The 21,874-nt window shown below is 36.7% G+C and overlaps 1 protein-coding gene across 5 annotated transcripts in view; it reads right to left on the bottom strand.

Annotated features, from left to right (window-relative positions):
• Positions 1-3,586: 3,586 nt before the first annotated feature.
• Positions 3,587-21,874, bottom strand: part of PRKD1 (protein kinase D1) — a 121,540-nt gene continuing 103,252 nt past the window's right edge. For all 5 annotated transcript variants that reach the window (XM_066322159.1, XM_066322160.1, XM_066322161.1 and 2 more), the window contains 7 exons: positions 21,731-21,803; positions 20,683-20,789; positions 20,062-20,223; positions 18,503-18,601; positions 16,158-16,425; positions 6,697-6,782; positions 3,587-4,557 (listed from right to left, as the gene is read on the bottom strand). In XM_066322159.1, the coding sequence (XP_066178256.1) occupies positions 4,339-4,557; positions 6,697-6,782; positions 16,158-16,425; positions 18,503-18,601; positions 20,062-20,223; positions 20,683-20,789; positions 21,731-21,803 (1,014 nt within the window). In that variant the 3' untranslated portion in view covers positions 3,587-4,338. The remainder of the gene's footprint in view (positions 4,558-6,696; positions 6,783-16,157; positions 16,426-18,502; positions 18,602-20,061; positions 20,224-20,682; positions 20,790-21,730; positions 21,804-21,874) is intronic.

Raw genomic sequence — 21,874 nt, 5'->3', positions numbered from 1 at the left:
TTTAGCTGTTTGGGTGCTAAACAGCTACAGATCCTCGTCTCTGGAGTATCTGCAGGAAGTAAAGCTTTTCCAGGATGCCAATACTTTGGTACACATAGCTGAATAATACTAATAATAATCCATAATTACCCAACTCTGATCTTTCACCCAGTCTTATGGACTGAAGTAGTGTATGGGGGTTAACCTGCCTTAGTGATTAATTCTTAAAATTTGCCTAGTAGGGTTTTTTTTTTTCTTTTCCTTTCTCCCTTATTTGAAACGATGCCAAGTATCTGTAGCAGCTTGTTAGCATTCTCCTTATCAAGCCTATGACTTCATTCTCCAGGATAAATTCAGGTGTGCAGAAGAGGTGTTGGTCCATCCAATAATGTAAAACAAATAATCTCTCAAACAAAAAAAACTGTTATTAAGACAAGAAACAGATATCTATTGCCTTGACATGAGAACAGGATTTGCTATTTTCTAACCCCTAGAGAGGTGAGACACTAGGAAGGCTTTTCAGGAGTGAGGTGTAGAAGGGTAAGAGGAGGGAGAATGAAAAACATGGAAAGAAAAATATCCAACTGCTTTTGAAGAGATTCTGCAAGGATGAGAATGAGGAGGTCTGACACATATCTGAGAAAAAGGGAGAAAAAGGAATACTGATGGGAATTCCTCTCCATCCTACGATGTGAAAAGCTGGATGGATGGATACATAAATGGATGGATGGACAGACAGATGGATGGATGGATGGATGAATGAATGGATGGTGACACGTGGCTAAGCAGCTGCATGACACTTGAGCTGTACAAATTGCCAAAGTGCATGATTTTACTCACCTTGTTTTAGTTAAACTGCTTTAGTTAAGACACTGGATAAACTGTTTCTGAATTACCAAGGGTTGTAGAAGTGAGAATGGCAACTTAACATAAACCAGAAATCCCAGAAATATCCAAGTTGGATACTTCTCTGCACACCACAGCTCAGTTTTGACATAAAATCCCATGTTTTCAGTGTATCATTAGCTGCACACATGTGCTTGATATGCATAGGACATGGTGTAGCAGGAAAGGAAATAACCGTCAACAGATTCTCATGTCAGCACTTACATGCAACATAACCACTGTTGGTTTTGCTTCCATGATGCATGTGCAGGAACATTTAGCCTAATAGAAGATGGTAAAGGCCACAGAAATACTACCACACAGTAGCTTACTAATCTTTTCCTGAGTGAAAAAAAAAAACAAAACACCCAAAACAAAACCAAAAAAAAAACAAAACACAAAAAAAACCAAAACACAAAAAACACACAAAAAACCCCAACACAACCCCAGATTTTCTTTGCTTCAGTACACTTTGATGCTGATGTATCTGGAAGAACAAATTTCCATTTAGACTACAAGTTAGGAATCAGTGAATTCATCTGTCTGGCTGAAAGGCAAACAGTTCAAATTTCAGAGTGTCATATTTTTGAACAGCAGCAGGGAAAATTTTAATGCATTATATTGGCTAATGGCAGATTATTTTTTGAAAAGCAGTGAATATTTGCACAAGTTTCTTAAAGTGATGAAGCAAGCTCCAGTGCTCAAAAACCCCCAGAAAAACAAAACAGATTTGGAGAGGAAAATAAGTGAAATGTGCCCCTAGTAGTAAGAGTTCCTTGGAAATTATGTTCAGTAGCTAGTCAGAAAGTTTCTCAGGATAGAAATTTATTTATACTTGTGTCTCTGCTCCATTGGCAGTTTACTGAAAGTGCTCCATGAGACTGAAAAAGTCTGACATACGTCTGTCCTGAGCAAACTCATGTGCATGCTAAGCATTGTTATGGAAGAAACCAGCAGACACTGGGGTTCAGTAGTACTCAGTGTTCTTCTTCTTCCACTCAAAGTTGCAGTTTTTATTTTTGTCACCCAGATCCTTGGACATGGTGTTGAAAGTTACAGTGGGTTTGCTTTCTCACCTAATTTCTACACAACTGTCCTGCTTAAGAACAGAGTGCCTCTATGCTATTTGCTGTTTCTGAGAATTTTTTATGTCTTCCTGAAACTACCTTTGCACCGGAGTTAGTACACTAATTGCAAATGACACCAAGTCACTAATAAAATCCCAACTCACAAAAATTGATCAATATGAAAGCAGAGCTCCGAATTTGTTACTGATTAACACCAAGGGAATGACACAACAAAATTAAGGCACTTCTGTGATGTCTGGGCTCCTTATGAGCAGTCATAACATCAGCATCAAAACAAAGTCTATATGACTCTGGTAATTCTCCTAATTTCCCTTTAGAAAAGTTATTTGACTTGATTCCTAGAGTCCTCATAGAATGGAAAATATATAATAATGGAAAATATATAATCTTTCCATATCCATGAGTTGACCAGCACACCTGTGAGTGGACTTACTTTTAAATATACTCAAGCACATACACATTTACTGACAGAAAATTTCATAATCAGCCCAAATCTATTTTTATGTATACTTTACAGTCCATCGATGATCAAGCTTAAGGCTGAAAGAAAAAAAAAAAAAAAAAGGCAAATGATTAGCCAGTTTTTAGTCTTGTAGGAACATGCTGACAGAAAATACAGATATGACAAAAAACACAGCATTGCAGAAATTCAACACATTTGACCTTGCCCAACAAGAGCTGCTTCAGAACATATCAAAAGGCCATGATTATGAGAAGACTTTAAGTGGAAAAGGGTTTTGGATTTTTTGGAAGTGGGAGTAGAGAAAGAAGGTGGGGAGGGAGGAGATCTATAAATCATTTTTCGTGATACTTTTTAATTTTCTAGAGTATTATTTTTTTCTGTTTGAATAGAAGTGCCTTTCCTTCATTTCCTCTATAGTACACACTATCCAGCAGAGGTGCAAAATACCGAGGAAAAATTCTTCTGGCTTTAGTGATGTTATCTATCTGGCAAAAATTCTCTCAGGACAACGAAAGAATGGATTTATCTACTGAAGAGCTCATGACTCTAACATAAAGTCAATATTTGAGCAGTGGAGCTTCACCATGTGTGGCTATTAGATCTTACCTTTGTGTTCTTCTGTCCCTCATACAATGTATTTACATTTCTAACCTCAGTCTCCAACACTTACACATTAACTGGATTTTTTCTGAGATAGATGTAGAGTAAATTTCAGCTTTTCAGTGAGTTACTCTGTCACACGTTTTTATAAATGAAGCCAGAATGTCTCTCACTGTTAAAACTAAATGGCTTAGCATTGGTAGTCTAAGTAATTGTTAGAATTTACAATTAGTATCTTTAAAGTTTTCAGGGGAGAACAAACAAGAAAGACCTGCAATACCTTGTCAGTTCAGTGGAACTCAGTGGAAAAGCAGAAGCAGCTCATTTCTCAAAAAACTAAAATTCCTTTAATGCATCCTCCACTTCTCCCCTCCCTCAGTGTGTTTCAAAACTGACTAAAGAAAATCAGTCCAAATAGGTTCTTATAAAATAGGTGTGATAGGTACAGAGGTTATCCAGCAGCATTTTCCCACCCACCTCCACACTGTCTTCTTAATGACAAGTTAATTTATTCTACATACTTCTGACGCCACTCCAGGATTACTTCAAACAGAAAGTTTCATCCATGAACTTATTTTAACAAGACTTTTATTGAAAACATACACAAAGTCAACACGTTATTTAGCTCCTGAATGTACATATTAGAGGATATTCATAATAGAGAAGAATATTTTTAGAAAAGAGGAGATACAACTGACATGCTGCAGTTTATATTTTACTAAGGCATTTAGGCATAAGAGCAAGTTACACTGTGTGCATGTGTATCTATATACACAAACACACAAATACAGGTTATCTGATTTGAAACTGTACAATTCTATGCAAATCATTATTTTTTTGCTTTTTCTATTTTTAGAACGCTAAATAAAGCTTTTATCCAAATGGTAGAAGTTGTTCACAGAACAGCAGTTATAATCTACTCTTCAAGAGTTTGCTTACAATTACAATAATAACGATGCACAAAAAAACCCCCGAGATCTTCACGGGAAAGTTCTCTCTTACCAAAATGAGGCTCAAGTAAGAAAAACACTAGTTTGCAAAGGCACCGTGGAGACAGGTTTTAATACATTAAATACAACGCGAATCATTCACAATAACAAGTTTAGTGTTTCTGGGAACTTTTGTAAATACAACACAGTTGGTCACACAAAAAATGTTTCTGTTGATTTGTCTTGGCAACTCAGATATATCAACAGTGTAACAGCATAACAGCTTTGTTCCCATCTGACAGAAAATAATGGCAGTTCTGCAAGGCAAACGTTAAACCTGACCGTATGTATTTATTAATTCCACAGTGTTTTGACAGATTATAGGGGATGCAACTTAAAGGATGCTGACACGCTCACTGAGGGCTTTCATTTCTGTTTCTTCTAGCTTGGTGTTTTCGTTATGGTTAGCACTTGGACTGATAAGGTGCACTGGATACTGCAATCCATGTTCTTCTGAATACTGTTCCCACCGGGAGTCATCACTTTCATGGGTGATGTAACGTTCCCCCATTTTACATTCCAGCTCCCTTAAATCTAACCAGGTCTGGTAGTCCTAAAAAAGAAAGACAGTATTAGTTTTAGATTTCCTAAAATAAAATTGTATTCCCTTCTGCTGTCATTAACACTCAAAGGGCTATTAACTCAGCTATTTAAGGGTTATCCCTATTGCTCTAGAATGGAAAAATCTTATAGCACATAAATGTGAAATCTGCCTTAAGACATACATTTCATCTCGAGAGGAGTTTTTGATAAATTGATTTTATTAAATTGTCATATGTATAGTATTGAGACATTACAGGTTGTTTTGCAAAATGTATGGATATGTATGGATTGCTATAATATCTGAGGCATCGTGGTAAAGCAATTCCTCACTGGAGTCACAAGATGAATAAGGAAGAAGAAATATCTTTAAATCATACATTCTAGTGATCTGTAGCAGAGACAGCTGAGTCTGCATCTCAGTATAATGATGCAGAACACAAATTCAGCTTGGGCTAGAAAAAAATCCTTTTACAAACTGGGGCAATTACTGGTTTGCACAAAGAACTGTTTACATCTAAACATTAAGGTAGTTTGGAACTCCATATTGACAGTCAAAAGTAAAGCTGGAAGTTAGCTTGAGTCTCATGCTGTTTGGATCATCATGCACTGCACCCTCTCATTTGTCCAAAGTACACAAGTTAATAATTTCCTTTCTCCTTCCCACCCAAAGCATGAAGCTCTAGTAATAGAGCCTATCCTAATGCAGACTAATCTCTCCTCATGATCCTGTATCCAGTTTTCTTTTTTCTCCTTCATCTTATCTCAGCTTAAGAGACAACCCTAACTGCAAAGCCAAAGCTTTGAAAGGCCAAACACAGTAAATGCATAAAGCTTTCATCCTTAGTATCTCATTTACTTTGGCCCATATCTCAGAGTCATCCTCGCAGAGAGCACCACTAAGTCTCACTGCCCTGTGAAGAAAAATAACCACTGTTAACTTTCCTTAGCCTGCAAGGTACAACTCTTATAGGCAGAGGACTCATCCCAGCCCTGCTGCTAGAGCTGCTGCTGAACTGCCTCCTCTCAGCTCACCTCCACTCACTGTTAAACAAGCAATAAAAGATACAGAGGAGAAGGACCCTGTCCTGTCACATCAGACAGCCTTGCTGCATCCTTGCTGCAGACCTTAGCCCAGACACTTCTGGTCCCCAAAGGAAATGCATTCTGCAGTGGTTGCCAGGGAGAAGAGCAATCCTGGAGGAAAAAACTAGTGAGGCACAGGGAATCTGCAAGGAAGAAACGAGCTCCAGATAAATGCCTCTGAGAAAGGTAAGGTGCAGTGTGGGCAGTCACAGCCCTTTTCCCCCTACCACAAGAGCACCATCTACTTTGAGACAGTATCAGCTGTAAGATACCAAAGTAGGACTCAGTTTTCTGGATTGATACAGATTCCTTAGGGATCGGAGATTATGCATCTGGTCAGTGCCATGTCTGTGCCATGATTACTTTCCTAGATGCAAACAAAGCTCTCTTGGGATGCATCTGTCTGCACTCAGCCTGTCCTCACCTGCAGGGAGGGATCCAATGCCCTGGCCTGGGCTGTCCCCAGGCTTCCCTGCTCTTGGCTGGGGATGCTGGACATGCCCTGCCTCCTCACTGCTGTGTCCTAGGCCTTGAACTTGCAGTGATTTGGCTGCTGCCAGGATAAAAAAAACTACTGTATCATATGGTGAGCACAAGACAGACACTGCTAGCATCTTAAAAATTCCTTACATCTCAGTTTTCAGTTGAATATATTCAGTGGTTAATGTATTTTCCTGGCAATCACACAATTTCACTAGTTTTTTGATGACTGTGAAGTGGAAGCCTATTGAATAATTTTAATAAGAAGTGAATCGGAGTAAACTCCAAGTAATGAAATAAGTCAATTTACTACATGGAGTTCTTTTATATACATAATTTTCTCAGTAGAAAAATATGAAAATATGTTTTTGTAATATATTTTGAAAGCATGAGACTGTTTATTATTGGAATCTAAAACCTCAGAAATTAATGAGAAACCATAGGTAAATGAACATGAGGTTCTAAGGATCTAAAAACATCCTCAGGTTTGTAGATTTTCTTAGATTCTACTGTGCTTAAAGATGAAGATTTGTTATATGTTTAGAGTCTAAACACAAAAGTAAAAACATGGAATTTGTAGAAATACCTGTAACCATGGGTGGCTTAACGTTTTGTCCACACTGTAACGCTTTCTCATTTTCACTTGCAACAAATTATTTATGAGATCAATAGCTGAAAAGAAACAATATTGGAAAATGTTAGTTTAAATGTATTTGTTTGAACTAGGACATGCAAACAGAGAGCAATACAAACACGGAAGCTGCAAAAAGAGGGCAGTTACCACTTCTTACTCCAGCTTTTAATGGATTTCATTCAATGCTTATGTACCTGAAGACACCCATACAACCCATCCTAATGGGATTACCAATGTTCTACTGAACAGTAAAATAATTCTCACTCAAATCCTGCTCAAAAGAAAAGAAACTCATGTAAGTGAGGTCTACAGTTTGGATTTGACACATAGCAGCAATCAAGACGACCACCAAGCCAGAGCTGAACTGCAAGGAGAGGTTTATTCCATTCCTGCCCCACAGCCTGGCTCGAGGCTGTGCCTCTGTGATTTCTCTCCCAGCACCAGGCTCAAGCCTGTCTGTGACACTGTGTTAACTCTACATGGGAATTCTGCTTCTCAGAGAGGCAGAGGATGAGCAATACTAGGCATAACAAATGGACTTCTCCTACACTGACACTTTTAGCAGCAAGGTGCAAGGTCACTTTGAATGAAAATATTCCCTCATTGCCAAATCTTCCAGCTTCAACGTTTTTCTCCCAAGGACAGTATTCTTCAGGTATCACAGTAAACTATATATATGTATATATTTTTCTGAGACTTTCAGTGTCACTTTTAGCTGACAGCAGCATCTTTCCAGTCACTGAGTGGAGAAATCAGGTTTTGTAAGTCACTAAGTCTTGCAATACTATTCTTTTGAACTAAGCATTGCTTCTACTTGCTGGTCAACAGTTGGCAGTTTCAGAAAAGTGAAAGGTCTTCTTTTACAAATTTCATTATTTCTATGGTTTTGGAGTCAATGAGGTTCATAGAATCACAGAATGGTTTGGGTTGGAAAGATCCTTAAAAATCCAACTCTCCTACCATGGGCAGGGACACCTTCTACTAGACTGGACTGCTCAAAGCCCTGTCCAACCCCTCCACTGATGGGCCATCCACAACTTCTCTGAGCAACCTATCCCACTCCATCATCACCCTCACAGTCAAGAATTTCTTCCTAATATCCAACCCCTCCCTAATAACCAACCTAAACCCACCCTCTTTCAGTTTAAAGCAGTTACCCCCCACCCTATCACTAGAGGCCCTTGTAAAAGGCATCTCTCTTCAGCTCTCCTGTAGCCTCCTTTAGGTACTTCAAGGTGCTATATTCCCTGGAATATATTCCCTGGAATATATATCCAGTATATATTCCCTGGAAACTCCTCCAGGCTCAACAAACCCAACTCTTTCACCCTGTCTGCTGTGGAAAACCTGAAGGGATGAGGCCCATGAGCCATAATTCATGACCAGTGCATGGAACTGCAATGAGTGACCCATTTGGAAAAATCTCTGGAATGAGGCTGATGAGCTTTAAATGCAGTTACAGAAAAAAACATTTAAAAATTAAAAAAAAAAAAAATGAGGCTATAATGAAAGGCTAAATCCTATTAGGTGGTGCTAAATGTCCGGCATGTGTTCTGGTGGAAAGTTACTGTTATTCCAGAATAACTGACTAGCCACAAGGAATAATAATATTCCTACAATTTTTCCATTTCGTCACATTATCCCTTGGCATGGCCAAAGTATGCTGGTTTACATCTTTATTTCTCTGTTTATATCATGGTGACAGGGAAAGATGGTCTTGAAAGTAACACAGACACACAGCCTCACTGAGGGGCACTGGGTCTGAAACACATCAGATGGATATTGTTGCCAGCTGGGTACTAAAGGAGCTGAATAATCATCTTGTCTGTTTTAGGAGTATGAGATAGGACAGAACTCTTTAAACCAATTATCTCTGAGGTTGTATTTCCTACAACAACATGGAAAAGCTTTTCTTTTTTAGCAGAGACTTCCTCTCTGCAGGCTCAGTTTGTCATCTAGGGCTTGACGTGTGTTTCTGCCATGGGGCAGAGCACAGTGAAACAAATGTCCAGGAAAACGGGAATGTACACGGCAGTCTATCTGAATTGTATGCAGTTAGTTTAACAGTCAAACCTATTCTTAGCAACAGGAGACTATCACTAAAGCAGACCTGACTTCCTGGTGATGAATACTGTCTTAGAAATCAAGCAACAGTGGGAATGATAGAAAATAAATCTCAGGACTTTTGACAAAGAAAGCATTGCCAGGGGCTCTGAGCCATTCTCTCTCTGGAACAGATGGTCCTAATTTTACTTTTCTGTTGTGGACAAACTGATTCTTATCTACTGTCTCTTTTAGCATCAAGTACAGTTAATGCTAAATTCTCTAACTCGTGTTTATTTTGTTCCCTCTCAAAATGCTCATCAACTGTATGTGGGATAACAAAGTCAGCAGACATCCAGTAGGACCATTATGGACAGATGGCATCATTCTTAAAACTCATTTGTTTTCCAAAATAGTGGGGTTGATCTTCTTCCTCTTTATTCACAAGAGACATTCTCAAGTTCCAAGCCATGGGGATGAGACTGTAAAGTCAGTCATACACGACAGCTTTGGTATCACCTATCAAAAAGCTGTTTCTAATCTGATGTTTCAAAGAGGAAAACATAGTGCCTTACCCACTGCAGTATATCTGGGTATCAGCAAACATCAGGATCTTCTGCAATGCTGTCAATTTACCCTTAAATTCAACAGAATTAGACTTCAGCTGGTCTTCTGATACATAGGCCAGTGCTGAACGGGAATTTGGTAGTGCTACCATTTCTTTATTATTTTCAGTGGTATTTGGGTGCGTATGATCTTCAGAGTTCATTTTCCAATCATTTAGTATGAATCTCAGTTTGGGAAATAGGTCAAGGACCTGCTGACAGGGTTGATTGTCCCGGTAACTGCGGCGAGTAGGCGCACACATCGCAGCACGTGTGTCAAGTACCTACTGAATGTTCTTCCTGCCACTGAGGGCTGATAATGTCTCTATCACATTCCTTCTGGGCAAGGAATATCCACTGGAAGCAGATATGACTGTGAGCCTTACAAGTGATGAAATGATATTTAGCTATTCAACCTCCCTCAGGTTACAAGAGGATGAGGGGCCCCTTTGCCTGGTTCTTCACTTCAGGACAAGGATGCACTACATGTAACAACACATTTCTTTGTATTCTTGGGGGAAATTGCCAGTGGCTTGTTGAACAGACCAGAAAGGCACTGGTCTAGAAAAAATCACTAGAGATGGTGCACAAAAAGAGACAGGGAAGAAAACTGTGATGAGAGTGAAAAGGCAGTTTCCCTGGATGGTCACAATTGTCAGTATTGAGCAGTCAAGAAGACAGACAATTACACAGACAGTCTGCTTATTTCTCCACTGGATTACTGCTGTCCCTGTAACCAGTTTTGCTGTTTGTTTTTAGCTTTTTATCCAGGTTTCTTTTTGCCAGGAAAGTTTTGCCTCTTAAGAAGGAAGCACAAATACATAAATAAGCAGAAATGCAACATGACTTCTAGAAGTACACACGAAGTAGAAACTCAAACTATCTGATACAATTGCATTTGATTTATTACTCAAAGCTTTCAAATGTAGGTGAAGGAAGAAAACACAAGTTCCAACAGCAAAGAGTCTTTGCCACCTTTTATCAGAAAATCATGCAATTCAAGAAATACCACTTTTTTAACTTGTAAGAGTTCTGTTTGAGTAACAGAAGCCAAGATGCAAGTGATACAGGCAGGGCAACAAAAGAAGAGTGCAGTGTAAAGCAAAGAAGAATCTGGGAAGTTTAATAATGATATTGTGTGTGCTGGAATTAAAATGCTTAAAAGACATGGAAAGTTCACCATTTCTCTCCCTGTTTAAACTCACAAAAACCTCATCCTGTTCTGACAGTGTCCTCACAGCCACTCTTACAAAGCTTCAATTCATGTAAAATGAATGAACAGTAAGGTTCATGTTTACTCAATTTCTGAATTAAAAGGAAAAAAAAAATCACGTAATTGTCTGAAGATTAAGTTTTGAGTTGTACTGCTTAAAAACACTGAAGATAAAAATTGGGAAGGCATTAACATTTATTTTAGACATACAACTTCAGGGGACTAAATCTGGGCATCCTCTATTACAAAATCAAATATTCTGTCTAGCAAGATAGATTAGTTTTGAGGAGAGGGTAGTAACTACACAGTATTTTTAAGAATTTTTATGCATTTTCACTGATTTTTTTTTCTAAATCAGGTTTTCAAGTAACCCTTATCAGACATTTCAGCAGCCTCATAAAATTTTGTAGTATTCCGCCGTAAAATCAATAATTAAATAAATTCAGAGCATTAAGAAATACCACCTACAGTCTGCACACAATCTATGGGAATGCACCAGGTTATCAGCAAGAAGGCAACTTGAGTGAAAACTCTGAGAGGATTATGGAAGTGCTTTTTCTAACCCTTTTATGGGCTCCTGTTCACCTTCCATGATAGTGTAAGAAGTCAGGTGAGGACTCACAAAGTTCCAGGAGCTGGAGATGTTGTTAAAGGGAATAAACTAGCCAACTACTAGCAGAATGACTACTGGCCTTTTAGACAGAATTCAGCAGAATTCCCAACAGAAAAATTCAAATGTGAACTTCAGGAAGCTCTGCAGCCCTCTGATTTTAGGAAAGATTTAGTTTCAATTCAGTGGAAAGAACCTTCACAGTAAGGAGGTTTATGACTCCATATTGCTAATGCAAGGTTATTAATATGGCAAGTAATTAATTGTAGTACAGACAAAGTCGCAATTTTCACTCTAAGTATCAAATTAAGACAATAATTACTTTTCACAGGACTGACTGCTTTAACTCAATTAGGATGTGACTGGCACATAAATGCTAGTTTACAAAATAAATGAAAACACTATTACAAACATATCATTCATGTAGTACTTCCCTACAGATTTAAACTTTTTATGTAAGTTATAAACAAGAATATCCTTATTTTTTATATCCTTAAGGATATAATTTTTAAAAGCAGTTTAAATGAATGATAAATTTATAATTGATTGAGAATTTTTAAAGTACACCTAGAATACCACCTGCTCTTACTGCCATCATTTGTACAAATTTAAGTTGCTGCCACTAATATAGGAGGTCCCAGGACTTCCTAGGCTCTAATTTTTAGGATTTTAATCCTAATAATAAGATTTTTAATAGGTTAATTGATTAGAGGTCATCATTACTGTAATTTTTTCATACACACCAATCTCTTTCCTGCTGCTGGTCAATACAGCTTTATTGACAAATACTCCAGGGTACATGTAGTTATTTTAACATAAAATGCTCCTCAGCTGGCTGAGCTTTCCAGAGACATAGACTCAGCTGTACTCTCAAAAAGAAATCCTTGGAAATTCCAAGCTGTACCCTGCAAGAGAGGCTTCCTCATACCAATTTATCCTAGCAAATGTGTAAGTAGAGCCAAGACCTCCATTTCAACAGCTAGCTAAACACTTACAGAGGCAGAGAGCATCTCTGAGCTGTAACATGCACTGACCTCCTCGTACTCAATCCTCACTCATTCATGGGACTTTCTCATTAATGTGTGAAGCACTCAAGAGTTTCTATTCACATGTTGTAACAAGGATAAATAAATGCTGGCTCAAAGGCAGCCGTGGGATTTATTTATGACTACAGAGCATTGTAACAGAGACACCATGATCAAATTTAGTGCATGATAGGAATTGCACCATCTCTCCCCAAATTATTTTAATAATATTAAGCAATGTGAAGCACCTAATCAATGATGTGCTCATCACACAGCCCATGAGGCTAGTAGTAATAGCTGTGCTGCTGTTAGCTGATTATAAAATAATAATAAATATACAGTGATTTATGAAAATGCAACAGCAGAATGAAACACTATGAATAATTCCAACCTTGACATAGCACAATTTAGGACCATACAGTTCAAAAGAATAGCCACCACGGTGAAGACATAGTACATAAATTATACTAACAGGCAGACAGACAAAATCCATCATGGAGTTCTATTTATATTCAGCAGTATTTATTTCTTGTGACATGTACCTAAATCAAAATAAATCTCTTGAGATTATGCAAATTTGGTAGCCAGGAAGGTCAAAGCTGGAAACAAACAGGAAAGTTGTTGAAAACAGGTTCCATGCTTGAGATTTGTGAAATTGAAAGCTATAAAATAGATAAGAACCCTGCAAGTAGATTTCTCTGTATCAGCAAAATGCCACAATGAAGATGGAATTAAGTTCAAATTGTCACACAGCAATTCAGTGAATTTAGAAATTGTAGTCTGGCTTGACAAACATAGAAGACAGAGCAGAAATGGACTGGGAAATGAAATGCTGAATGGCTCTGACAAAACCTGGTTTTCTAAAACACACCAAGCTACCAAAAACTACCTATCTCCAGTAATGTCACAACCCCACTTAGACATCCAAAACCAGACACAGGTTTTGGGATGTGTTCTTTCAAAAGAGTGAAGCTACTGGAAAAATGTGGAAAAATGCAGCCACTTAGGTAAAAATCAGAATTTCCTATGTGGAAATCCGAGACCCACAAAATCGAAAGGTCTGAGTTTTCATAAGTTACATTGTAATGGGGAAAAGGAAGAATAAAGTATTACACAAAAAAAGGTAAATTGCTCATCAGGAAGAGTTGATGAAATTAATCCAGGAGTTATGACATCAGACAGACACATTATGGAAAGAGAGGACCCAGTGAATGACTAGATCATATAAATGACTGACAGAGAAGACAACTGCTACTGGTGGGTTAAAAACATTAAGCACTCAAAAAATATTATCTTCAGATAAGTTCTGACTTTTGTCTTGGCTTCTGACTGCAGATTTTTATTTTAAGAATTGCTAGAAAATGCTACAGAAAAAGTAACTATCACGAAAATAAACTAACACAGACCAGAATATTGCACGATATGACACACTTTTCCTCCAAAATACAACTTATCTCCGTGTGGTTTTCCTCTGAATCTGTCAGACTTTAAGTATATTAATTATATTACCATGCAGTTCAAACTGTTATGGGTCATGTATTTTCTATGAATTTATCACCTCATCAGTGCAATTTAAAATTTTAAAAGCCAATTTTACTTAAAGACCAGTAAGTGATGAAGTAACATGTGATGGGAATATTTAGGCTACTTTACCACTGTTGATACTTTTCTAGGCACATTGCTGACACATGATCAGTCTCATTTTTTTCTTTTAAAGTTTTGCTACCCTCTGCTTTCCAGCTCAGAGATTAGTACACTATTGTTTAGCAAGTATCAGGAAAAGCATGCAGTGTGCACTAAAACCAAAGTGGTGCTAAACACAGACTAATTCACCCTAACTGCTGCACTATCTATTAAATTCAAACAAATACACACTTTTTCCTCACTGATTACAATAAAAAGATAGCAGTAACTAGGTTTAGCTATTCTTAAATTTTTAAGAATAAAAACTAAGACTTTCTTTTTACATGAGCAGTGGTCTGAAGAGACCACTGGAATACCTACAGTTGCAAGAAGCTTTAGACATTTGGCTCCCTGAGTCACATCATGGACAAGACACAGAAGGTTTAACTGCTGGTCACCTTTCCTTAGCACCAAACTCTGCAACTTTTAAAATAATTTATGTTTCTCCACTAAGTGATTCAGTCATTTGTGGCACTAATGAACAATGTTCAGAACTGTAATCCAGAGCAGATGTGTCAGGACAGGTTTGGATTTTAACCACGGTGCACTGCCAGAGGCAACAGGAACTGGATGGAGAGTTTGAGTTCCAATTTGAGCTCTACAAATCAGCCTTATCAAGTAACACTTGGACAGAGATCCCGACTTCAAATCCCTGGGTTAGAGGCAATGGAATCTCTTCAGACACTTCCCAGGTTTTCATTTAGCACAACAGAGTGGCTCATCACCTAGCAATACAAAAGATGTAATAAAATCACAACGTACAAGTGGATTTTAATTTAGTCATTTGGTAGAGTGTGTTTCCCTCCCTTCTGCATGCTCGTGTCTTGGTATCCATCAACTCTTAATGAAGGCTGTGAGTCTACAAATGGAGAGGTAACACCCGAGGAGGTGAGCTTTCTGTAGGTGCTCTACTGCATCTTCACCTCTGAGTGCAAAAATTGATCTTCTGTCTACCACAGCAGAAACTTGTGGGAGACAATTTCTTGCAGCTTCCCCTGTGTTGATTGCTGTTTGCTTATCTCTGGCGACAGATAAAGCATTGCTGCCAACAGATTCTGTCAGCTTACATATCAAAGTGTGTGGAGGTTCAGGAGAACTTCAGTGTGTAATTGTGCAGATTTATAGCTTTTTTTTTTTTTTTTCTCCAACAGATTTCAAACTTCATCTGCCACTGAGATAAAATAACAAACAATGCTCTCAGAGCATTTTCAGGAAAGAATCTCACATGGCTGCAATATATGTCACAGTGAGCATTAAGCACACTGCTCTGAACTATGCTTAACAGGTATGTTACAATATCACCTGAAAACCAGAAAAATGGTACTGTAAATACCAGAAATTAAAAATGCTAATATTTTCATTCGGTTTGGCACATATTACAATACAGAAAAGGATATAAGAATCTGATAATGTTTCTTTGCTTTAAGACTTAAAATCCTGCAAAAGTCTGGACTAAAAAAAGAAAAAAATCCCAAAGAAAATCAAGTTGACTGAAAATGTTACTTGCCTGAAAATGTTATGTATGTGAAAATGCTGTGAAACCAGAAGTGCCTATTCTTTTAAATGCCCTACTTAGTTGTGTTTAGACACATTTTAAATAGAACTAATTTACCTTCTTTAAAGATGGTCCTAGTGAACTAGTTATATTGTTCTTTTGCTTTTTATCTGAAGTCTTTGATGCCACTGCTCAGAACTCAAGTTTCAAAGGTCTCAGAGTTATCTCCAAGCCTTTCCCCCCTGCAAAAAGTCTTTTGTATGACATTTTCTCACACTGTTCCTGAAATCTCATCTACGGAATTGTTCACTTTTATCTTCTCCACACCAAGCTATCAGAGTACAGCATCCTATTGAAACCAAATTCAATTGCTGGAACAAGTAGAACAAGAAATAGATGCAGATGTAATAGACCTGAATGATGAGGTACATAAATAAAGATACACAAGACCAATTACAGCTTAAGCTCCCTACAGATTCTACAGCAATCTCGTCTGTAGGTGGTTATGTGGCTCCTTCAACACCTCCTGGAGAGATCCCATGCTGGAAGATTATGCCATATGCACTCTATACATGCTCTGAAGGAAATGTCTAAAGCAGCTGATAGCACAAATCAGACACATTACATTACTGGATTTTTTTTTTTTTTAAATTCTGTTATGTACAGGCAAAAACACGAAAGCAAAAATACATCTACTCTTTTTAGCACTTCTACCAGAACAGCCACAAACAGGTATTACCTTCAAGAGAAATCTCCTTCCATGGATTAGGTGGATACATGAAAGCAGCATTCTGGATTTGGTCATGTATGTCTTCATCTTCATTGAATGGGAAGGTACCACTGAGGCTTACATAAATGATGACACCCACTGACCACATATCCAGAGATCTGTTGTAGCCTTTGTTCCTCAGAACCTCTGGAGCAAGGTAGGCTGGAGTTCCCACAACTGAACGCCTGAATGATTTCTCTCCAATGATTCGGGCAAAGCCAAAATCACACAGTTTCACCTGTGTAATGAAAAATGCTATAGTAACACAGACATTACTTTCATTATCAAATACAAAAAATCACACAGTTTCACCTGTTAAATGAAAAATGCTATAGTAACATATACATTACTTTCATTATCAAATACAAAAAAATCCCAGAGTTTCACCTGTGTAATGAAAAATGCTATAGTAACACAGACATTACTTTCATTATCAAATACAAAAAATCACACAGTTTCACCTGTGTAATAAAAAATGCTATAGTGACACATACGTTACTTTCATTATCAAACACAAAAAATCACACAGTTTCACCTGTGTAATGAAAAATGCTATAGTGACACAGACATTACTTCCATTATCAAATACAAAAAATCACACAGTTTCACCTGTTTAATGAAAAATGCTATAGTAACACATACGTTACTTTCATTATCAAACACAAAAAATCACAGAGCTTTACCTGTTTAATGAAAAATGCTATGGTAACACATACGTTACTTTCATTATCAAACACAAAAAATCACAGAGCTTTACCTGTTTAATGAAAAATGCTATAGTGACACATACGTTACTTTCATTATCAAACACAAAAAATCACACAGTTTCACCTGTGTAATGAAAAATGCTATAGTAACACAGATATTACTTCCATTATCAAATACAAAAAATCACAGAGCTTTACCCATTTAATGAAAAATGCTATGGTAACACATACGTTACTTCCATTATCAAATACAAAAAATCACACAGTTTCACCTGTGTAATGAAAAATGCTATAGTAACACATACGTTACTTCCATTATCAAATACAAAAAATCACACAGTTTCACCTGTTTAATGAAAAATGCTATGGTAACACATACGTTACTTCCATTATCAAATACAAAAAATTCCCAGAGTTTCACCTGTTTAATGAAAAATGCTATAGTAACACAGACATTACTTCCATTATCAAATATAAAAAATCACAGTTTCACCTGTTTAATGAAAAATGCTATAGTAACATATACATTACTTTCATTATCAAACACAAAAAAATCACAGTTTTACCTGTTTAATGAAAAATGCTATAGTAACATATACATTACTTCCATTATCAAATACAAAAAATCACAGTTTTACCTGTTTAATGAAAAATGCTATAGTAACACATACATTACTTTCATTATCAAATACATAGTTGAGGAAATTTTATCATCAATTAGTTGTAAGATGCATCTCTACTGTTCCTTCAAGGGTACTTTTTTTTAAGCTCCTCTTTGAGAGCAATATTTTTATACCACTGAAACAGTAGACTGGAATACCAGTCCATAATGTCTCTTCTGTTCTTTCATTCCATTAATAAAACACAGTTGTGGATAGGCTTAACAGTTCAGGTAATATATAAGTGATACTTATTCATTTATAGCATAAGAACACAGCAAACAGAAAAACTGTTTCATCTATGGCTTTCTCCTAAAACAAGCAACTTGACAAAATTTAGTTCTTAAACTTCCACTTGAATTTTATTGTGGATCTAGTTATACTCTGCCTTTCTGCAAAACTCCTCGTCTGAGTTCTATGAAGTAACAGATTAAGCAGCTTGAAAAATCTCAATTAAAACGACTCCTTCCTTCCAAATATTGATATTAATATTATTTAAAACTTATCAACAGCACTCATTTTGAATATGGGCAGTTGAGGGAGATTGTAGATGAACTCTATACCCTGTGACCTACACAGCATTTAAATCCACAGAATTAAAGAAGCTCTTGTTCTTCATGAGTCCTACCCAAACTTTCAGAAAAAATAACTCTTTCTGGAGCAAATCAACCAGCTGAGTAATGAGTGCTGCAATGGTGAGCATATTAGAAATGATGGCACAAGTACCTATGTCCCACTTGAAAATCTAGTTCAATATTTTAGACAAATGACAAGAGTCAAGGATTTTCAAACATAACTTCTTTATAAAGTGGTTTGAATAAGTGATCAACTTTTTCTTACCTAAAAATTCTGTGCAGAGAGGTCACTAATCATTTTATTGTTCACATAAACATTGCTAACACTTATTAATTAGAACAATTTATCTTAAGAAAGGGCATTTTCTACTTGCCTGTGGGAAAGGATCAGCTGATGCCAATAACACATTTTCTGGTTTGAGGTCACAATGAACAATATTTTTGAAATGAAGATGTCTTAAAGCAACAAGGATCTGTGAATAAACAAAATCAAATTATGGTTGTTTGGTTTATATTGTTTGAACAGTATCAGTGACCAGAGAAGCAAGGACTGGTGTGAAGAAACACAATCCAACAAGAATGTACCTTTTACAAGAATGTCAGCAATAAAATAGAAAAACCCAACAAAAAACCAAAATGCTGTGCCTGAAGTTTTCTTGATGCTGCATCAAATATGATTTTTCCCTCTCAAAGAGCCTACACACAAATATCTTTTAAAAACTGGGTTCTAAGTGTTTACTTTTTAGTACATGTACATTCAAAGATTGGAAATTTACTTTTTTGTACATGAAATCTTTGAATGTAGTGATACTTGCAGAATGACCTTTCACAGCTAGAGTCAACTAAAAACACTTCACAGAAATATTGCATGATCCAATTAAAGTATTTTCTTGATGAGAGAAAGCATGGAGAGTGTTGCATGTATTTCTGTTCTGTGACATAAACATAAATATAGTGTCACAGATTTCCATCCTTTTTGTGTGGCTTTAACTCACTTCCTTGTGTTTGGTCAGGGGCTGACAGAATTTGTCACTGTATTAAAGCAGTGAATGGGGGGAGGATGAGTGAACCTGTGAACAAAAGAGACCAAATTCCAAAGCTGGTGGCAGCTTTGCTCATTAAAGCCTGGAAACTAGGAAACTTGTTAAGGTCTACCTTAACAAGGAATAATATTCCTTAATAAGGAATAATATTATTAAAAATATATATTTATAATCCTGACTTACAATAATTTATAAATTCTTATAAAATTATAATAAAAATTTATAATAATTTATAATAATTTATAAATTTCTAATAATAAACACCACGATTCTGCTGCTCCTGCTACTTTCTTTCTTCCTGGCTGCTGGACCATGGCCTTCCCTGCCTGTGAGGTGGCTCACTACCCATGTGTGTATCTAAATATAAACCACCATTTCGGGCAGCCAAAGAAGCAGTATAATAATATTATAGGAATATAACAACAGAAAGCTCAAATAAATCCCATATGGAATTGTTCATAGAAGTAATGATGGAATGCAGACACAGGCAGCACTGAGATCCAATCTGAGCACAGAAAATAGGTGTAATAGGTGCAGAGTATGAACTGCAGTGGTTTGATATTGGGCAGTTCAACAGGTTAAAATTTCTTTTTGTAGTTTGATTTTAGTGTTTTCCTTTTTTGTGCTTAATTCCATCATATGAGAAACTGTACCTTGATGTCCCCTCCATCCAGCAGCCAACAGCTCTACATGTGTCTAGTTTTAACTCCTCTTAATGGTTTACTATCTATCAGATAATGTACAGAAATGTAAAGAAAGCTGTTTTACCACCCTTGTTTTACTCAGATTTTCCTAAGCCAGACAGATAAATTATGCCAAAAGGAAAGCCTAAGAAACAGTGATAATAACTGACCTAAAATCTCCTTCGAGGTCTATAATTAATTTCTTACCTGAGTAATTAAAAACTTAGTTATTCTTTCTGGCAATCTGCCCTTTTCACTTGACAAGATCATCTCCAGCATGTCTCCATGGAGCTTTTCCATAACAACAAAGACTCTTTCTGGTGTCTCAAACATACACTCCAGATTTACAACCCCAGGATGATGAAGGTTCTATTGAAGATAAATATAGCACAAGAATTCTCAATATGATCAGTGGCTTTTATCATTACATATCCAGACCTCAGGCCCCCACCTAAACCAGATAATCTTTCAGTATTCCTAATTTAAACTGTGTACCTAACCTGTGGGCAACAGGAACAAAATTTCTAGAGGCAGTACAGGAGAATGTATAAATTTCAAATTTATACAATTACAAAATTACAAATTTAAAACTAGTTCAACACGCATTTTCCTTACTGTGCCTGGTGCTTAAAACTGCAGAAATTGTAACTCCTAGTGTGACATTGCTGATACATTTGGGTTTGGCTCTTTATGGAAAATAAGCAGAAAAAATACGAACAGTTTTACAAAACCACTAGTGATTATAAATGAAAATCATTATATTGTTAGCTGGTATTTATAGAACTAAATAATGGAGCTAATACAGTAAAAAAAAATCCAGAAAAGTACCTGCAAAATGGCAACTTCATTACGAAGTTGACTTTCCTGTTTAGTTGGAAATCTTAGTTTATCAATTATTTTAATGGCAACATCTCTTCCCGTTTTGCGATGCTTTCCTGCAGTAATTAAACAAAAGCTCTCCATCAATTAACATGATTCATTATGAACAGTGCTCCCCTCTCATGTACAAATGGCCACAACCAAGTAATTCTCAGAGCAGATAGGACATTAAAAGCTTTCTGTCAATTCTCTGCTTGACAACAAAATTTTTCTTACTGTTGTTCGAACGTGTGAGAAGCAAACATATGAGACAGTCAGCTCTACATTTCAACAGTATAGTGCAAAGGTGATTTTCTCATATATATATAAATATATATATACATATATATGCAAACTGCAGCTGCATTCTGTGCAACTGGCTGGTTGTGGACTTAGTCCTTCACTGGTAGCTAGCAAATAATGAAATATGTGATAGCCTTTAGGCATGTTAGTGCCTGTCCCAGGTTTATCAGAGAGTCACAGATACCTCAGTGAGAAATTTGTTGTCAGTTCTCACTTCTCGCTGTCTCAAACAACAGCTGTACCTAAATACACCCCCAAAAAACTGCTGAGAAAAGGAGGAAAGACAGAGGAAAAATTAATATGTAAATAAAAAGAGAAATAATTCTAACAAGCCAGTGAAGAAGCAATAAAAAAATGCCTCACTGGAACATGTAAAGAAACACTAAGGGAAAATAATATTTTTCTCATCCATTACAGTTCTCAAAAAGAACAGCTTCCTGCATCTCAGAGCAAGAAGTTTTATTAGAACTTCTTGAGAAGATGAAGCTATTGATGTACACTGACCCACCATTGGGCAGAAAACTGCAATCTACAAAATGACTTCATCATGACAAAAATGACTTATTAAACATAAACATATATTTTGTTGAATATGTACTGCTTAAACGAAACAACAGACAGCTGATTTCTGTCAAAACATTTCAGAGTCCAAATACTTTCCCCATTGGTGAATTTTTTATCTTAAGCACAATTGCACAACACACCAAAGCCTTACCTCCATAAACAATTCCAAACTGTCCTGATCCCAATACTTCATCTGGGAAGATCTGGTATACAGTGCTAATATCCTGTTTATATAAACAACAGATATTAAAAGCCCTAAGGATATGGAGAGAAAATTTTGTATTTCATTTGCTTT

This window comes from Sylvia atricapilla, chromosome 6, assembly GCF_009819655.1.
Source record: "Sylvia atricapilla isolate bSylAtr1 chromosome 6, bSylAtr1.pri, whole genome shotgun sequence".
In the NCBI taxonomy this organism is placed as follows: Eukaryota; Metazoa; Chordata; class Aves; order Passeriformes; family Sylviidae; genus Sylvia; species Sylvia atricapilla.
Note: the sequence above shows the minus strand (reverse complement) of the source record. Positions and strands in the feature narration are given on the sequence as shown.